At 35.1% G+C, this 18,635-nt stretch overlaps 1 protein-coding gene across 2 annotated transcripts in view; it reads right to left on the bottom strand.

The window, feature by feature from the left end:
- UNC13C (unc-13 homolog C) overlaps window positions 1–18,635 on the bottom strand; it is a 787,554-nt gene that overhangs the window by 320,470 nt on the left and 448,449 nt on the right. For both annotated transcript variants that reach the window (XM_054667546.2, XM_009429165.5), the window contains 3 exons: window positions 9,228–9,397; window positions 5,350–5,465; window positions 2,903–3,066 (listed from right to left, as the gene is read on the bottom strand). In XM_054667546.2, coding sequence (XP_054523521.1) covers window positions 2,903–3,066; window positions 5,350–5,465; window positions 9,228–9,397 — 450 coding nt within the window. The remainder of the gene's footprint in view (window positions 1–2,902; window positions 3,067–5,349; window positions 5,466–9,227; window positions 9,398–18,635) is intronic.

The following is an 18,635-nucleotide window of genomic DNA, read 5'->3' as shown; positions in this document are numbered from 1 at the left end:
CTAGGTGTTCTGAATCATAGCCTTTGGCATGGGATGGAACAGATGTCAAAATCACAGACTCTATTATGCTTGACCAATTATAAAACAAGTTCCCTCCAAAGTAGTGAGCTCCCTATTACTGGATGTGGATGAACAAGGGATGATGACCATTAGTCAGGGATCCAATAACAAAGTTTCTAGATTTGAGGAGGTTCAATCGGGTGATCTCTAAGGCTTCTTATTTTTTTTTCACATCTAAGAATCTATATATCTTTATTATTTAGCATAAGGACATTCTATGTACTGAAAAAGCATGCACAATTTCTCTATCAATAATTATCATTCATGCTTACATTATGTTGTTCTAGAATTATGATTAGAGATTAAGGGCTATGAACAGTAAACTTTGAAAAGAAACACTGATAGCACTGAATCTATCAATTACTTTGGGAAGTATGCCCCATCAAGCTACCACTGACTTTCTTCACAGAATTATAAAAAAACTACTTTAAATTTCATATGGAATAAAAAAAGAGCCAGCATAGCCAAGACAATCCTAAGCAAAAAGAACAAAGCTGGAGACATCACATTACCTGACTTAAGTAAACCAAACAGCATGGTACTGGTACCAAAACAGATATATAGACTAATGGAACAGAACAGAGGCCTCAGTAATAATGCCACACATCTACAACTATCTGATCTTTGACAAACCTGACACAAACAAGCAATGGGGAAAGGGTTTCCTATTTAATAAATAGTGTTGGGAAAACTGGCTAGCCATATGCAGAAAGCTGAAACTGGATCCCTTCCTTACACCTTTTACAAAAATTAACTCAAGATGGATTAAAGACTTAAATGTAAAACCTAAAAGCATAAAAACCCTAGAAGAAAACCTAGACAATTCCATTCAGGACATAGGTATGGGCAAAAACTTCATGACTAAAACAGCAAAAGCAGTGGCAACAAAAGCCAAAATTGACAAATGGGATCTAATTAAACTAAAGAGCTTCTGCACAGCAAAAGAAACTATCATCAGAGTGGACAGGCAACCTACAGAATGAGAGAAAATTTTTGCAATCTATCCATTTGACAAAGGGCTAATATCGAGAATCTACAAAGAACTGAAACAAATTTGCAAGAAAAAAACAAACAGCCCCATTACAAAGTGGGCAAAGGATATGTACTTACACTTCTCAAAAGAAGACCTTTAGGCAGCCAAGAAACATATGAAAAAAAAGCTCATCATCACTGGTCATTAGAGAAATGCAAATCAAAACCACAATCAGATACCATCACATGCCAGTTAGAATGGTGATCATTAAAAAGTCAGGAAACAACAGATGCTGGAGAGGATGTGGAGAAATAGGAATGCTTTTACACTGTTGATGAGAGTGTAAATTAGTTCAACCATTGTGGAACACAGTGTGGTGATTCCTCAAGGATCTAGAACTAGAAATACCATTTGACCCAGCAAGCCCATTACTAGATATATACGCAAAGGATTATAAATCATTCTACTATAAAGACTCATGCACACGTATGTTTATCACAGCACTGTTCACAATAGCAAAGACTTGGAACCAACCCAAATGCCCATCAATGATAAACTGGATAAAGAAAATGTGGCACATATGCACCATGGAATACTATGCAGCTATAAAAAAGGATGAGTTCATGTCCTTTGCAGGGACATTGTTGAAGCTGGAAACCATCATTCTCAGCAAACTAACACAAGAACAGAAAACCAAACACTGCATGTTCTCACTCAAAAGTGAGAGCTGAACAATGAGAACACATGGACACAGGGCGGGGAACATCACACACCGGGGCCTGTTGGGGCGTAGACGGCTAAGGGAGGGATAGCATTAGGAGAAATACCTAATGTAGATGATGGGTTGATGGGTGCAGCAAACCACCATGGTGCATGTATACCTACATAACAAACATGCACATTCTGCACATGTACCCCAGAACTTATATTCAAAAAAAAAAAAAAGAAAAAGAAAAGGAACACTGATTTTGGCCCAGTCTTCATTCGTCATTAAGATGATTGAAATTGACTCCTTATCTGGACCAGTATCTATTCAGTTTACATGAAAATGAGATCTTGTTGTTAATATGAAAAAAGTAATCTAATATAAATAATTTACAAATTACACCTGGTATATATCTGAACCACATGCACTTATAAAATTAGACCAGGTCTCAAAAAGGAAACTATGGGGAAGTAATGAATACTTCTGTTCATTACTAAACCCTTACTGAAATTCAGTTCTAAATCCTCAACTGAAATTATAAGTATAATAAGTTAATTCTGTGGTATCACATTTTTTATACTGTTTGGGTTCTATGGGTGCTAAATAAATCTTTGTTTTACTGAATTAGCAGTACTGATATAAATATGAGAAGGAAAGACATAGTCTAAAATTTGGAACAAGACACCATAATAGCTCTGGACCTGTATCTCTCACTAACAGGCTTTGTGACCTTGGACAAACCAGGGCTTTAGTTACCTCAGATATGGAATAAGTCACTGGCTCTCAAACTTTAAAGTATGTGAGAATCACCTGGAAGACTTGTTAAACCATAGGTTGCTGGATTCCACCCTCAGAGTTTCTGATTCAGTAGGTCTGGGATGGGGTGGATAATTTGCATTGCTAAGTTGCCAGGTGCTGTTGATACTATTTGTCAAGGAACCACACTTGGAGAACTGAACAAGGATTGGAGGATGGTGGTAGTGAATTACCAAGTCATTAATACTTTACAGCTGTAAGAGAGAGTAGTCAGCATCAAACATGCACAGTGAAATATAATCCTCTTTTTAATCAGTTTCATTTGAATTAGAAGTGAGATGAATGCTCCTTTCTTTCTTTATATTTTAATAGAGATATTGACCATGTAAATGTTCTGTAGTACTTACGTCATAGCTTGATAAATGGATTCAATTCCATAACGCATAGCAAATTCATCAACTATTTCTTGGGAAGCATCATCAAAGAAAACCTTCCAGGCTTCATCCCCTTTGACTTCTGGGATTTTCACTCCACCATTAGATTTCACTTCAGTCAAGTAATGGAACAGATTCTAAAAGCAAGTGGTTTTTTATTGTTCAGTGATTCCTCAGAATAGGCAAGAAATATTTAACTAAAACTTCCAGTAAAATGCTCTTGCACTGTCATTGCCTCTAATGTTTCATCAGCATCTGCAAGCAATAGGAATACCTTGAATTTTTATTCTAACTCAATTCATCTTTTATGCAAAATCTGCTTTGATTTCTGCCTGGGTAAAAGCGCTGATATAAATATGGGAAGGAAGGACATAGTTTAATATTTAGGACAAGACGTCATAATAGCTCTGGATAGGTCTCTGACAGTAACAGGCTTTGTAACCTCGGAAAAATCAAGGCTTTAGTTTCCTCAGCAAATACGGCACAGGTTCTCAAACTTTAAAGTATATGAGAATCACCTGGAAGGCTTATTAAACCATACATCGCCAAGTTCCATTCTCAGAATTAGATTCTATTACACTGCAGCTGAGAGGTTAGTTAGAGGTATCACCGGTGACTCCCTTATGCAAATGATACTTGTCTTACATCAAAAAATATGAGATGAGGCTGAAGAATGTACCCTTATTCATGTTCAAAGTGATAAAGTACCTTCCTAAGGCACTTTAGATAGTAAAGTTGGGTGGGTCTACACAGAATCAATGATTCAAATATTTTGTACATACCAAACCATTTGCAGAAGGAAGTCAGTGTTTTTGCCTGAAAACATTTCTACACGATAGAGCGTATTTTGCATTCGGGGATTCTGAGTAAATTATAGTGCCCTGGATGAATAATCTGATTTTGACTATGTTAAGGCAAAATTTAGCTGTGTAAATGATACTAAAGGATTTGGGCTGCAAAATGGTAAGAGTCAGGGCAATGAATCGAGGTTGAAAATGAATGTTGGAGAATTTTGTAATGAAATAAAATTACTACTCTCAATTCCTTTTTGCTTCTAAGTTTAGCAACTGCTACTCTGATAAAGCCAGGGTAAACTGAAGGACTTTTTCTTAGATTTCAGTTCTTTCTGGTACTTGGACCAGTAGAAAAGACTTTGTAAAGTGAAGTGTACTGCTGTTTCTCTGTCTGCAGATCTTCTCTGCCCACACTTTAAGGCCAGAATTCTCCATCATGCCAGTTCAAGGGATTTCTTTTTATTGGTCTGAAAAATGAACCATCTCTCTTGAGGGAATGATATCACTAACCACAAAACTGTGATTATGAAATTAAGCCTAGGTCCTATGCCTAATTACTGTGTAATATACACACGATTTAAACACGGTTCCTCATTTCTTTCTTAGTAAAATGGGGTATAAATATTTACATGTATAAATTTTCATGAATATATTTAGAAAAAATAATATGCACAAAAGTAGAACTATCTTTCACTTGTCTTTTTCTGAGGAAGGTACTTTGTTACTTTGAAAAACATGAAGAAGAGTACATTCCTCAGCTTCACCTATTTTTTGATATGAGACAAGTATCATTTGCATCAGAGAAAGTCTCCCGTGACACCTCTAACTAAGCTCTCAGCGACAAACATTTGATAGACTCCCAAGATGATTTGTCTGTGCTTCTGTACTGAGACACAAAAGGGAACTGGTGAAACTGTGCTTTTGATTGATGTTGGGTGGTGTTTACCTCTCTCCAAGCCAACTAGGCCCTACTTTTTGGGTGAGTAACCACATCTTCATTCTCTCCATACTCACATGTTTGTAGAAAGAGAGGTTAACACGGAGGACTGTGCAGTATGTATGAAACTGCTTGTTGTACTCAGAAACAGGAAGAAAAATTAACTGCTTATTACATTGGCTCCCAAAAGCCATCAAAACAGCACCATATTTTTATGTTTCTAGTTATAAATAGAGTCCTAATTAAATCTTCAATAAAATCTGAACTCTAACTCGGAGTTCTCAAACACAATTACGATTTGATCCTCTCCTGCAATACCAAACTACTACATATTTAATGCTTCCAAAATATGTGGCATGACTCATTTCTTCAATCAATATTTTTAACACTCTTCTTCCTCTTTGGAAGAACATTAATTTTTTTGTATCTACTTATGCATTATCATCTTATTGCCTATTCACACCTGCCTCACAGGCTTGTTCTAAACTCTCATTAGATGACAAGTTCGTCAGGGGTAATACAATACATAGAATTTATGACATCTTAGTATATCACCTGCTGTAGTATAGAGTCAGAACTCCAGGAACCACTCTACAAATTCAATGATTTTTAAAACAAATATTCTGTTTTATAATCCATAATCAAGAACATTTCTTATATTTTGTATTAGTAAAATTCCATTTATTTACCTCATGTAAACATGTATATTGAATATGATATGGAGCAACCTTCTCTTCTCCTTTTATCTCCACATTGATTTTCAATCGTATGGCCCCAGATACAGCTGACTTATCTGTCCTTTTCTCTGATAAAGCAAAAAGGCAATTGGTCAGTCATGTCTGACAATAATGTTTTTCTCATACGACCTCTCAAAAGCTAAAAAACAAAAAAACAAAAAAACGGCTTAAGTAGCTAAAAGCTATTTTTCTGAGTCAGAGTTGCTTATTAAGTAACCATAATGAGGCCATATGTGGTAGCTCTTGCCTATAATCTCAGTGTTTTGGGAAGCCAAAGTGGGAGGACCACTTAATGCTAGGAGTTTGAGACCAGCCTATGCAACATAGCAAGAGCTAGTCTCTACATTTTTTTTTTTTTAATTAGGCAGATGTGTTGGTGCTTGCCTGCAGTCTTAGCTAATTAGGAGGCTGAGGCAGGAGGCTCTCTTGAACTCAGGAGTTCGAGGTTATACTAAGCTATGATCACACCAGGGCACTTCACCTTGTCTAACAGAGTGAGACCCTGTCTCTATTTAAAAATGCAAAAAAAGTAACTATGATTCCCCTAAATACAATTAAAAATATTTGCCTATTGTGGTATTGTAATTATCAGGCGTCTTACAGATATTCCAAATAAAAAAAACTAATCAGAAGACCCTGCCATTCTCATGTATTTCTGTGTATTTGATCAGTTTATACAATGAAATTAAATAAGTTATTTGGCAATCAAAATCAAGAAAAACGGTGTAAAAATAGGAAATTATTTTATCTGAAAGCTGTCACTGCTTGGTTTCTTCTCTTTGTTTCTGTACTTGAAAAGATGAGCCAAAGTTCTGGTTTATAAAAAAATGTTAATAGTTTTCATTGTCAGTGATTTATAAAGACCTACAGTCCATAGCCTAGGCTAACTTATAAGTGCTGGATTGTTTATTTGAATGGAAACAACATACAGTCAATTTAGCCATAAAATGTGCGTGTGTATGTGTTCGGTATAAACTGAGCAACAGCTTTGCGATAAATAAAGGCATAATCTAGGCTGTGATTGTAGTGGAGGGTCCTAAGTTCAAGACCCGTTTCAGATACAAAACACAGAGGCAATCTGACCCATTTCACAAATGAAAATAGGATTTAGGTAAGCGACACAAAGTCAGTGCGGAGGACTTTAAATTGGCCCTCTTTCTAAACACAGCTGTATCTTTAGCCGTATAAGGTACAGTTAAATCATGAAGACGACTTCCCTCTTGTGGAATGTCTGCTGACTTTTCACTGTTATTCTTTAATCGTCATTTGTGTTGCAAAGATTCTTCCCTTCTAAGTGCCAGGATCATAAGCGATTTTCCTACTGGTTGAGAGGGAGTTGATTCTCAAGAAATATTAAAATTCTCTGCTGGGCCCGGCGCGATGGCTCACGCCTGTAATCCCAGCATTTTGGGAGGCCGAGGCGGGCGGATCACGAGGTCAGGAGATCGAGACCATTCTGGCTAACACGGTGAAACCCCGTCTCCACAAAAAAATACAAAAAAAAAAAAAGAAAAAAAAAAATTAGCCGGCCGTGGTTGCGGGCGCCTGTAGTCCCAGCTACTCGGGAGGCTGAGGCAGGAGAATGGCGTGAACCTGGGAGGCGGAGCTTGCAGTCAGCCAAGATTGCGACACTGCCCTCCAGCCTGGGGGATAGAGCGAGACTCCGTCTCAAAAATAAATAAATAAATAAAAATAAAAATTCTCTGCTGGGACCAAGAGAAATGCAAGACCTAGGGTCTTTTTTTGTCACACACTTCTTTCCAGAACTCCAGGGGAGCTTTATTGGTTCTTTGATTTTTAACTGTCATCATCCCTAAGGATCTTTGGGAAGCAGGCTCTGCTTGGACACCAAAGGCTTTCAGTCAAAACTTCCTTTGTGTAGTGGAATGAATTTTAAGTGATAAGGAGGGTTGTGTCAAGAATAGAAATAGGTTATTTGTTTGGATAGAATGTATTTAGAGATTTTACACAAAGCTAAAAAAGGTAAAACCTGTACACACTCTCAAAGGTTAAACATCAGCAATGAGGGCAAAAAACTACTGAGGGTGGGTAGGTAAAGACTTACAATATTGTGTTTCATCACATTTTCATCTCATAGACTGAAGGACAGTTTCAGCATAAGAGCTAGATGGCTGATTTTACTAATAGCAGCATATTCAAATTCCTCAGCAAGTTCTGAATATATTCTGGTACATGGTTTTTTTTTTGGTTCTTCTTCTTATTTATTTATTTTTTTACAAGGTCTCACTCTGTCACCCAGGCTGGGGTGCAGTGGCATAATCTTTTAGTCCACTGCAGCCTCAGTGTCCTGGACTCGAGTGATCCTCCTGCCTCAGCCTCCAGAGTAGCTGGGACTACAGGCACATGGCACCATGCTTGGCTAATATTTTTTAAATTTTTGGTAGAGATGGGTCTCACTATGTTGTCCAGTCTGAACTCAAACTCCTGGCCTTAAGCAATCCTCCCTCTTCCACCTCCCAAAATGTTGGGATTACAGGTGTGAGCCACTGTGCCAGGTACTCATATATGTCTTATTAAAAGAATACATTGGAGAAATTTCTGTTCTGAATTACAACTTTACTGCCTCGACCCAAGAATATGTTAACTTATTACAGAAAAGAAGTCCATATAAAGATAAACCTCTTTCATAAAGAAATAATTTGTGAATGTTCCACAGAGTTAATGGCCTGAAATTTACCCTCAGTTAGTATCTCTATTTTCATATATGAAGTCATTTAATAGTTAAAACAAGCTTTGGGGGGTGGCTCATTATAGCAGAGGTAAAAATTCTACTCCAATACATAAGAGTACAAATCTTCTTTAAGGAAGATTTCTTAAGATAGTTTTAATAATTAGTTCTTAGTTTAACTTGAATCATCCGTGTTCAGATAAATTAAATATCTCTTTCATTGAATTATTCTATAATCTAGAGTTTTGTGAATTCTATGTGACCTTTTCCGTTTGTCAATTATTTCATTACTAAAAGTATGCGATTTTTTTTAAAGTCAAAAGCACTTTTTAATTTGTTAACATATGTTGGTATCCTAAGTGGTAACTCTTTGTAACCCAAGGAATGTGTCAACTCTTTAATTCATATCCATATCCAGCCAGCCCTCAAAAGTTTAATTAAAACACTTTATAGGATATGATTAAGACATCTTCAGATCGTGCCTTTGCAGAAACTGAGGTGACTCATATATTTTTACTACTATTAAATCACCACAGAAAATTCTATGTTATTATTTTATTCTAGTAAAAGTTAAATTAAAACTTACCTTATTTAATTTCTGGTTCCATAATAATTTTTTAAATCATTCCAATTAATCACCTTCTCAGTATCTTCATCAAGAGAGTCTGCATGAGTTCACATATTTACTTGACTTTGTCAACCAAAGCCTACTTTTATACCATCATTTGAAAGCAATTCAAAATACATTTTTCCTTCATTGCCAAAAGTTCATTAATGGACAAGAAGGAAATAAGTCAAATAGCATTAAATAATAGGTTATTTGTTTCGCATGTATTTGGCAAGGGTTTGTGAAGCTGTATTTCATACATTAAAAATTAAGAATGCAATAACATTTTTCTCTAAAAGACATCTAGGTAGTTCTTGGAAAGGGTTTTCTCCTTTCACCTCAAATTTACCAAAGTCTTTCAACAGTATTGAAAAAAGAATAGCCTTTTCTTGTCAATGAAATGAATCATCTAAAGTTCAACAGAATGTCCTGGAAAGGCATTGGTTATTTTTACTTATATGGGAATATAATACATGCCACAGGTATTCAGGGGTTTTATTTAACTCGTTTTCAAGTAGATAAAGAAAAAATCACCTAAGTTGTACCAGACATCCATTTCTCCACTCAAGGTCCTCACTTCTACAATTGTTTGTCCCAGAAAATCATCTGACTCCTTTTTGAAATGTTGCTTGACTCTGGATTTAATATCATCATCTTCATCCCATACTCTGACTTTGATTCGATCTGTGGAGTTATGACACTCACTGAAAATAAATGTGGATAAGTTAACAACAATTGAAAACTGCTCTAAATTCCATTTGATGTTAGTACTTTATTTTCTATCTATTCTAGAAAGGCATAATACACTACATAGTAAATGAGATAACCCATTTCATCTATCCATGGGATGTTGCAGGCACATAATGCAAATATACTGAAGAAAAGTTAAATAATGTTAACAAGGGAAAATCAAATCCCGTTCCATCCTATTTCCTTTAACTGATTTAGATATAATCAAATATGGGTAAGAAATCTTTGCTTGTGATATTTTCACTTATGCCATATTTCCTATTGACAATAGTTATCTTGATAAAAATATCCATGCTTGGAAAATTCTTCACCATAAAAATAAAGCTAATTTTATTGCAATGGGTGTTGAGAATGTGGACTTCACAGACTACAAAATGACAATAATAGTTTTCTGAAGGACTTGAAAAACTAAAAATCTCAGTAAGCACATAAGGTATTATTGAATCAAGTAGAATTAGAGCAAAATCCTTCTGATTTAAAGAACAAACTGTGCATTCTAGTCCATGGTTAATTTCCAGGTTTTCTTCACCCTCTTTTGTTGAGGCAAGCTACTTAGTATTGCCTACACACATTATGGTCTTTTCTGACACTGTGATTTTTGTATACACTCTTCCCTAGGCTTCTTTGCCTGTTAACCAATCAATCTTTAGGAATCTGCAAGTAAACTGATGTATATCACTTTTCCTGCAACTTATCGAACCATTTAGTTGCGATCAACTCTGTGCTCTCTGTGTATCCTGTACATGATTTCCTCTAGCACAGGTGCTTTATTTCAGGGTTCATGGATGAGTTCTGAGCATTCTTGAACTTGGATTAAAATACATATATTATATATGTATATACACACACACATATAAGGAGAATATACATATTATATATGCATTATCTATATAATCTATATAGATAGATATAGATATCTATCTCTATATATAATCTATATATGTATTATCTATAATTAATATAGATATATGTATAAAACACATATATAGAGAGAGAGGAAGAGATCATCTTTATATTTTCAATTATGAATATAGGCAACAAACCACAACAGCATTTTTGTCATCAATACAACCACAGATACTTACATATAACATTATAAGTGTTATGAACCTTAAAATATTATTTGTACCTATCATTAAACTAAAACTATGTTTCAATATAATTGATTTAATTCTATGAATTTTATTTTTTATATGAAAAAGTACATTTTGAAAAGACATCCATGGTTTTCACTAGACTTCCCAACAGGTTCATGGTGCAAAAAGTATTTGAGAATTCCTAACAGTATAATGTCTCTTTCATTAACTTATAAGGCAAAATAATACAGCACATACAAGAATAATATTTGAATCTGATGGGCCTATATACGAATTGTAGCACCACTGTTTCTACTTAACATAGGAGTTTTCAACACAGAGCATTTTACTAATTTCTGGGACATTTTTGGTTTTCACGAACATTCAAGGACGTTACTGGCATTCAGTGGAATAGGCTAGAGATTTAGATACCCCACCATGTACAGGACAGTGTGCATGATTTAAAATGACCCATCAGGCATTAAGGAAATTTCTTAACTCATTGATAATTATCTTAGCTCAGGATGTAATTCTTTTAGGTAGAAACACCATGTCTTTTGCATGATTTACTAGACACTGAAATGTCCTGGAAAGGAACTAGTATGTCAATCACTAATCAAAGAAGGTTTTGTTGTTGCTGTTAAGAACTTCACCAAGGCTTGCTTTCCATTTTGAAAAATTACATCACCTGTGTCGAAACTACACAAAGTATTTGAACTATAATATTTGAACTATAGTATTTATAGTATTTGTAACAGTGTGCATTTGAAATGGTCACATTCATCTTAATTCTATCAACAGTGAAAGCCTGTGTCTACTATGTATTCTAGGGTAGTTGTAGCCAAGCCCTTACACGTTAAAATACATATTAGAATACTTTTAGTTCTGCTTCATTTTAAGTTGGAACATTGTATACTGATTTTTCAAATTACATCTATAGATAGGTTAAGTCATGCATTACTTTGTTTCAGCATAAAATGGGTCATTATGAATTATTTTACATAAAAGTGATTCATTGGGTCTGACAGGGTTGAGAACTACTATGTCTACCTAACTTAACTTCTATAAATCTCAGTTACTTTATCTATAAATAACATGGGGTAATAACACTTGTCTTAGAAAATGCTTGTGGGAAATGGTAGATAATACCTTATAGCAGTTAGCACAGTGCCAGGCAATGTTTCATCCATATTAGCTATAAGACGCCAGTGTTCCACAAGTTCCACGTTCTTTTTGAAGTTAGAGCCTATGTTTAATATATCTATTATTGACAATTTCTGGCATGTATCTTTCAACAAATATTCACTAAAGTCTGTAAAGTTTCACCAAAATAAAATCCCTTTTACATTTGAAGAAAAAATAATTTTGTCATTCTTAGAAATATGTTCATACAAATATCTAAGTTTGAGCTATTTTATTAGTAAAATGAGGTAGAAATTGTGGGGAGAAAGGAAGAATTAATCCATGACATTGTGTCTGGAGCAGCTAACAAAGCCCACAATCAACCATGGAGAGCAGTCGGAATAGTAACAGCACAGCTGTCTCCCGACTCAGAATTCCCAAGATAACTATGAACCCACACCTGAAATTACTGTAGCAAGCATATTTGGATGATAACCCCTTTGGTAATTTACCCAAAATTTATATTAAAAGTGGCTAACATTTTAAGTTCTTTGCTATCAAAAAGAAGAAAAGTCTAAGTAGAAACAAAGACACAACTACTAGTTTATTTATTTCATTCTTATCTTAGAAAAAGATAGGCATTTTAGAGTAGCAAAAGATACAGTTATCGTCTTAAACTTAACTCTCAATACACTGCAAATGCAGAAAGATGTCCCTTTTTGTCAGTTTTTGATAAATAAATCATCAGAGTTTATGTAAGCCCTGGAAGACAGAGTTCTAATGCATTTTTTACCTGCAAATAGCAGGCACAATAAATAGCAAGCTCTAGCTAATAAAGATTGGTAAACATTTCTAGAATCTATTCCTTCACAAGAAAAAATATCCATCTAATTTTGAGGCAAATTTTTTTGAGATTCTAGTTTTTGCTATAAAAGCAAGGTAAAGCTGTATTAAGTGGTTAAATATGCATACAAATAGCAATCCATACAAAATAGTAGTAACTATATGGGTAAACATACAGACATATGCATGTGTCTTTCTACATAATACATACATATGACATAGAAAAAGGAGGGAGAGACAATATTATCTTTCTTTCCAAATTTCTTTTCAAAATAAATGTGATACCAATAGATGAAGGACAACTATAAATGACCAATGATGTTCCTTGTATAAGCGTACTTGCAATTTGTCTTGGGAGTTTGAGTCTCTCTGCATTTCTGGTTGACTGTTTTTTTCATTTTTTTAATTAAATGAACTTTTTATTTTAGGATAATTTTAGATTTACAGAAGATTATTGTGCAACAATAGCACAGAGCATTTCTCTAGGCCCTGAACCCTAATTATTTCTTATTAACCTGTCACATTACTAATATTTGTCGCAACTAACATTGGTTCTACTTTTTCCCCGTAAAGACTGGCCAGCTCTTACATTTTTTCTCCAAACAGCTTTTTTTGAGGAATATTAAGGAATATTAAGTTTGCCATTATGTTTCACATTTAAACTGTCAGAAACTTACAGTTTTACTTCACAGAGCAAAGGTAAGAGTGAGGCTGCTGTTTCAAATGTTGAAGATTACGTAAGGGTGTTGTGATGGGTTTGAAACTGGAGATTTCAGTTTATGATTCTGTGGTGGGGAAGCATAGGCATGGATGCCCAGCCTCTCAAGCATTCTGCTTTCATTTTGACTAGATCCCTCCTTGTATTGCTCATCTTCTGAAGACTGAAGTTAGATAACTCACACTCCTGGATTCCTTTGCAGCTATGTTCCAGGTATTTACCCTGCATTCAAGCAAGGTGTAAACTCAAAGTGGTACAGTGTACAGTGTCCATATCATGGGAACTGCTTTTTTTTTTCCCCAACAGTGGATGCTATGTAGTACTGTGACACGGCGTTTCACAGTACTATTTAGTCCCGAGGGGCAAATGTATTGATCGGTGTTTTCCCCAAAGAAATGTCACCACATAATTTGACCCAGTTCCCACTCAGTAGCTTCAGAAGCTAGTACTTTAACCTCTACAATCATTCTTGAGTGACCTAGTAGTCTACAAATAATCTCTCAGCCTAAACTAACCAAAGTAGACTGTGTTGTTTGCAACTAAGAATACTCACTAACATAATAATTTTTAAAGCATGAAGGGAGTGGCAAGTAACAGAGTCTAAAAACATAGAACCGACTCTGTGGAGGAGATGCTGGCACAGAGAGTGAAGATTTAATCACCTCAGGCTAGAAAGCCGATACATTTTGATATGCAATTGCAAAACAGCTGGTCAAATCTTGCTCGCTATAAATTTTGACCACCATGCCAGCTGAAGCTTTTTTATTAGTGGGAATGGTGGGAAATAAAATTCAGAATGTTGGCAAGTGATTATCAAATGTTTCCCCCTTTCAAGAATATACTACCATACACAGAAATACATTCAGACTGAATCTAGACAGTTTATAGGTAGAGATGCAAAGGAGAGCAGCCATGTTCAAAAGAGGGTCAAGTGCTAGTGTCCTGCAATATAAATTGACTTAGAATATCATAATTTGGAACTCTGCAGGGTTGAGAAAAGCCAGCTGATTCTGAACACAAAAAGGTACCTGTACAAGCAGAGGCTTCTAAGTGCAACTTCAGAAATAGATAAAATTGTTGCCCTAGGGCTTTTCCAGCACCATCCTTTAAGAGGTCTTCTAGTCAAAATGAATGGTAGCTTAGTGGCAAAAACCAAATTAAAGGTGTTGCATTCTCACCCTGGCATATTATTTTTCAGGAACTGAGGCTGCAGCCATTAGGTTAAGGGAGATGAATTGATCAGAACAGAGGAGCCAAGAGCTAAGAGACAAAATTGTCCAGGCTTACGTGGTTACTTGCTCATAAAATTGTCTTAGAGCCCGTCTCCTGGAAGCCTAGTAAATTTTCCAGGAAACAGTATTGCCCAAAAGTCATATATACATGCTGAGAAGCTAAAGAGGTTGTTGGTGGCAGACGCTATAAGTACACTCATACAACAACCTTTCAAACCACTCCCCTCCTTCCCTTTTTTAGTTTTATGCAATTTCCCAACCTCCCCTGAAACTAGAGATGGACGTTAGCCAATGTGTCTCACATTTGGCTGGCTACAGCTGTGCTTAAAGTAATTCCTGGGTCCCTGCACTCACAGCAATTAAAAGAAAAAAAAAAAAAAGACTCCAAGTAGAGCATCTCCCCAGCTAGGAAGACCACATGCCTGGATTTCCTGGGATGGTCCTCATTTATGGATATTGTAGATAATGGAATGACTTTTCATTCTTTTAGAGCCCTTTTTAATTTACTTTCACCTTTCACAGTACTCACCCTTGAGTGTAGGCACTGATAAAATGAGCAAAGAAGGTTTACCCATATGTAGACTCAAACTAGTAGAGGGAAATTGATAAATGAAATTCATCTAGAAAGCAGCAGGTCATACAAGATTGACTAACCCAGAAACTACTTCTGTTGCTAGGATCAGGAAGTCCTGAATATACCTGTCCAGCAGGACTCTATGGTTGCTACATACAAAGACTATGTATTTTCCATTTCCTGTCTTACTAAATCAGAAATTTTAAATTGCTGTTATCCTATTTTCTTTTCTCTCCACAATACATTGGGAGTGTTGGACAAAGATACATAGTGTTTAATTTGTGTCCCAGGATCTACAAAGAACCAAACCTGAAGCTTGTGAAGAGACTACAGAAAGACCCTGGACTTCAAGCTAAATGCAGTAACTGAATATAATTTTTAGATTACCTACATTGAAAGGAAGAGAATGAATTCACTTCATTTAAAGTAAACATACATGTAGAAAAGTCATATATACATGCTGAGAAGCTAAAGAGGTTGTTGGTGGCAGATGCTATAAGTACACTCATACAACAACCTTTCAAACCACTCCCCTCCTTCCCTTTTTTAGTTTTATGCAATTTCCCAACCTCTTCTGCAACTAGAGATGGACATTAGACAAAGTTCTTCCAAAGAGATATGAGCAATAGTCTTCTGATGCTGTCTCCTCTTTTTTCTCCCTTTACTACCCTGAAACATGGATGTAGAACAGCCTTCACTAAAAATGTTAAAATAGGAAGATAAAATAAGCTTTGTTCTTTGAAGGGATAATTGAGTTACCATACTTATATCTGAACTTCTTGTTGAATGAAATAAATGAATGTCTTCTTTGATAAAGCTGTGGCTTAATGTGAGATTAATGCAATTCTGATTGGATCAAGTAGGAAAAGAATAAAAAACAGTAAGTTCATTTTGTTTGATTATATCTGAAATAAATTTAAATAAGTTTAAGAACTCTTATTAGTTTTTATACTTGCTGTGTTCTATGGTATTCCTTAGCTATTTAAAATGTGTTTCACAAACCTTGACTTTTATGAAAATATACAGGTTTGCATTTTAGCTGGGAAATGGTAGGCTCTTGTAGTAAACAATTTGACAGCAAGAGAAATATCCTCACATACAAGAGGAAAAAAATCTATCATGTGTAATAGAGGGAGAATGCATAGTCTCACTAAACCATTTCTGAACTGAATAATTTGTTAACCAAGACCCCGGGTTTAGGATTTACCAGTTTGTGAATTTGGCTTTTCTTTTATCAACAGAAATTAAGAATTTTTACTGCACAAACTTGATAAATAAAGTACTGCTAGAGCCAAGTTATTTGTTTTGCAGTTTTCCTTTAATTAAAAATAATTCTCTTATTAAAGGGTGATTCATATTTCTAATTTTAAATGTTTTCATTGTTAAAGAGAGAGCTGGTTTTGTTTCCATGGGAATAGGTCTTTTATTCCATTCAAAATTAAAGAAAAATATATTCCTTTTCTGGCCTCAGTATTATTGTATGTGTGTCTGTGTTTTGTTTTGATTTTAGTTTCTAATTTACAGGTGCTATATCTCTGCAGAGCCAATCACTTATTTGGCCAATTTTCTTTTGGCAGTCATCAAAATGACTAATTTCCTTATAATTGCTTATTCCACCTTTGCAAGTATTTTCAGATATAGAGTCTCCTAGATATGGTCTAAATAGATATTTCCTATCATTAAAGCAAATTTTTTTTGGCCAAGTTATCAGAGTTTAACCCATCATGAGATGGATCGCTCTACCTAGAGAAATGCTCATGGCTTTCATAAAGTCAGTAAAGCCTGATTGCCTGACTTCAATGGAAAAAAACAAATTCCTGCCCAAGTAACCATCTCGGAATACAACAGCATTGCTGAAGTAGTATAGTAGAAGAGAGCTGTTAAATATTGAAAACTGCACTTATAGTTGGGCTAGATCTAATGAAGCAACTAAAATATACTTCACACTGCAACTATACCAGAAAAATGTCAATAGTAAGTGCTGTCACCATTAGAAATCATGTTCGTTAAGAACATCTAAAATTTCTAGCTACATATTTTAATTGTAAAAAGATCCTGTAATATTTAAAATAGTATTGTACCAGCTTTTATTAAAAGATATACTGATAAAATAAATAATGGACCAGGCAGAGTGGCTCACGCCTGTAATCCTAGCACTTTGGGAGGCTGAAGTGGACAGATCACTTGAGGTCAGGAGTTCGAGACCAGCCTGGCCAAAGTGGTGAAACCCTGTCTCTACTTAGAATACAAAACAAATTAGCCTGGCATGGTGGCAGACACCTGCAACTCCAGCTACTCAGGAAGCTAAGGCAGGAGAATCGCTTGAACTGGGGAGGCGGAGGTTGCATTGAACTGAGATCACACCACTGCACTCCAGCCTGGGTGACAGAACGAGACTCTGTCTTAAAAATAAATAAATAAATAAATAAATAAAGTAAGTAACTACTGAATATACATGATTAATAAATATATACATATATAAAAATATATATTCATTAAAATAAGCTATAAGCGTATATATCAAAATATCAAAATATAGGTGATAGAATTTGTGAAAAATGTTATTTTATTATTTATATATTTTCTGTTACAATAAAAAATGTAGTTTCAAATGTCTTCTAGTAATTATGAATGATCTCATTCTAGCTGGGCCTGGAAGGCAGGGCATCAGTTGAGAAAATCATCAGCAGAAACCTCCTGCCAGAGCCATCCCGAGGCAAAGCAGCCGCGGCAGCCTTTCAAACAGTAATTAAATTCTCTAGTTACAGCTTAATTCCTTAAACTCTGACCCAGCAAATGGAAATACTATAAGACACTCAACTTTCACATTTCCTGTTAGTGATTGATCATGAATTATGTAACCCACTTCTATTGCAATATCGGTATCTCACTTGTTATTGCATGAAGATCCCTAACACTATTATCTTCAAATTCTATTATAGTAGATGGACAAACTCTGAGTTCAAAACCCAGTGTTGATGCAGAGAAACTTTTCTCACCTACATTTAACAGGAGCAATTTAGTTATTGGAGTATTGGAGTTTTAAAAAAAAAAGAGTCCTCAACACTTTAAATTCTCTCATAGTTTTTCTTTGTAGTATTAAGGCACTGTAAATCCATTTCAGAAGTCAATAACATAGGAAACAATGAAAATAAGAACAAGAAAGGAATTATATTATTAGCATGACTTTTGGAAAAGGAAAAGAGGAGTTCATGCACTGGCTTTTAAGGGTTGACTGAAGAAAGCACTTACGTTTTAACAGATCATAGAAACAAAGGGCAAAATATGACCTTATAAACTACATTAATTTCCCTGAACCACCTTCTAGAACCCACAATTAGATTATAAATCTTTCAGTCTTGTATTATATGTTTATATCTAATAATTTCTCCGCAGATAAAGTTGCAGAATAAACTTGTTTTAACAGCTGTTTTGATGACTAATAAATAACATTAAAACAGTTGAATAATAACAGTAAGTGAATACTAAGCTTTTAAAATACTATCAAAATTATAATGTAAAATATAATTATTAAAATAATAAACATAAAAAAATGTTTAGGAAAATACCCCGTGTTCATTTTGCTACGAAAAGAGAGACCACTTAAGACGAGAGATATCAGCGAAC

This window comes from Pan troglodytes, chromosome 16 (genome assembly GCF_028858775.2).
Source record: "Pan troglodytes isolate AG18354 chromosome 16, NHGRI_mPanTro3-v2.0_pri, whole genome shotgun sequence".
Taxonomy (NCBI): Eukaryota; Metazoa; Chordata; class Mammalia; order Primates; family Hominidae; genus Pan; species Pan troglodytes.
Note: the sequence above shows the minus strand (reverse complement) of the source record. Positions and strands in the feature narration are given on the sequence as shown.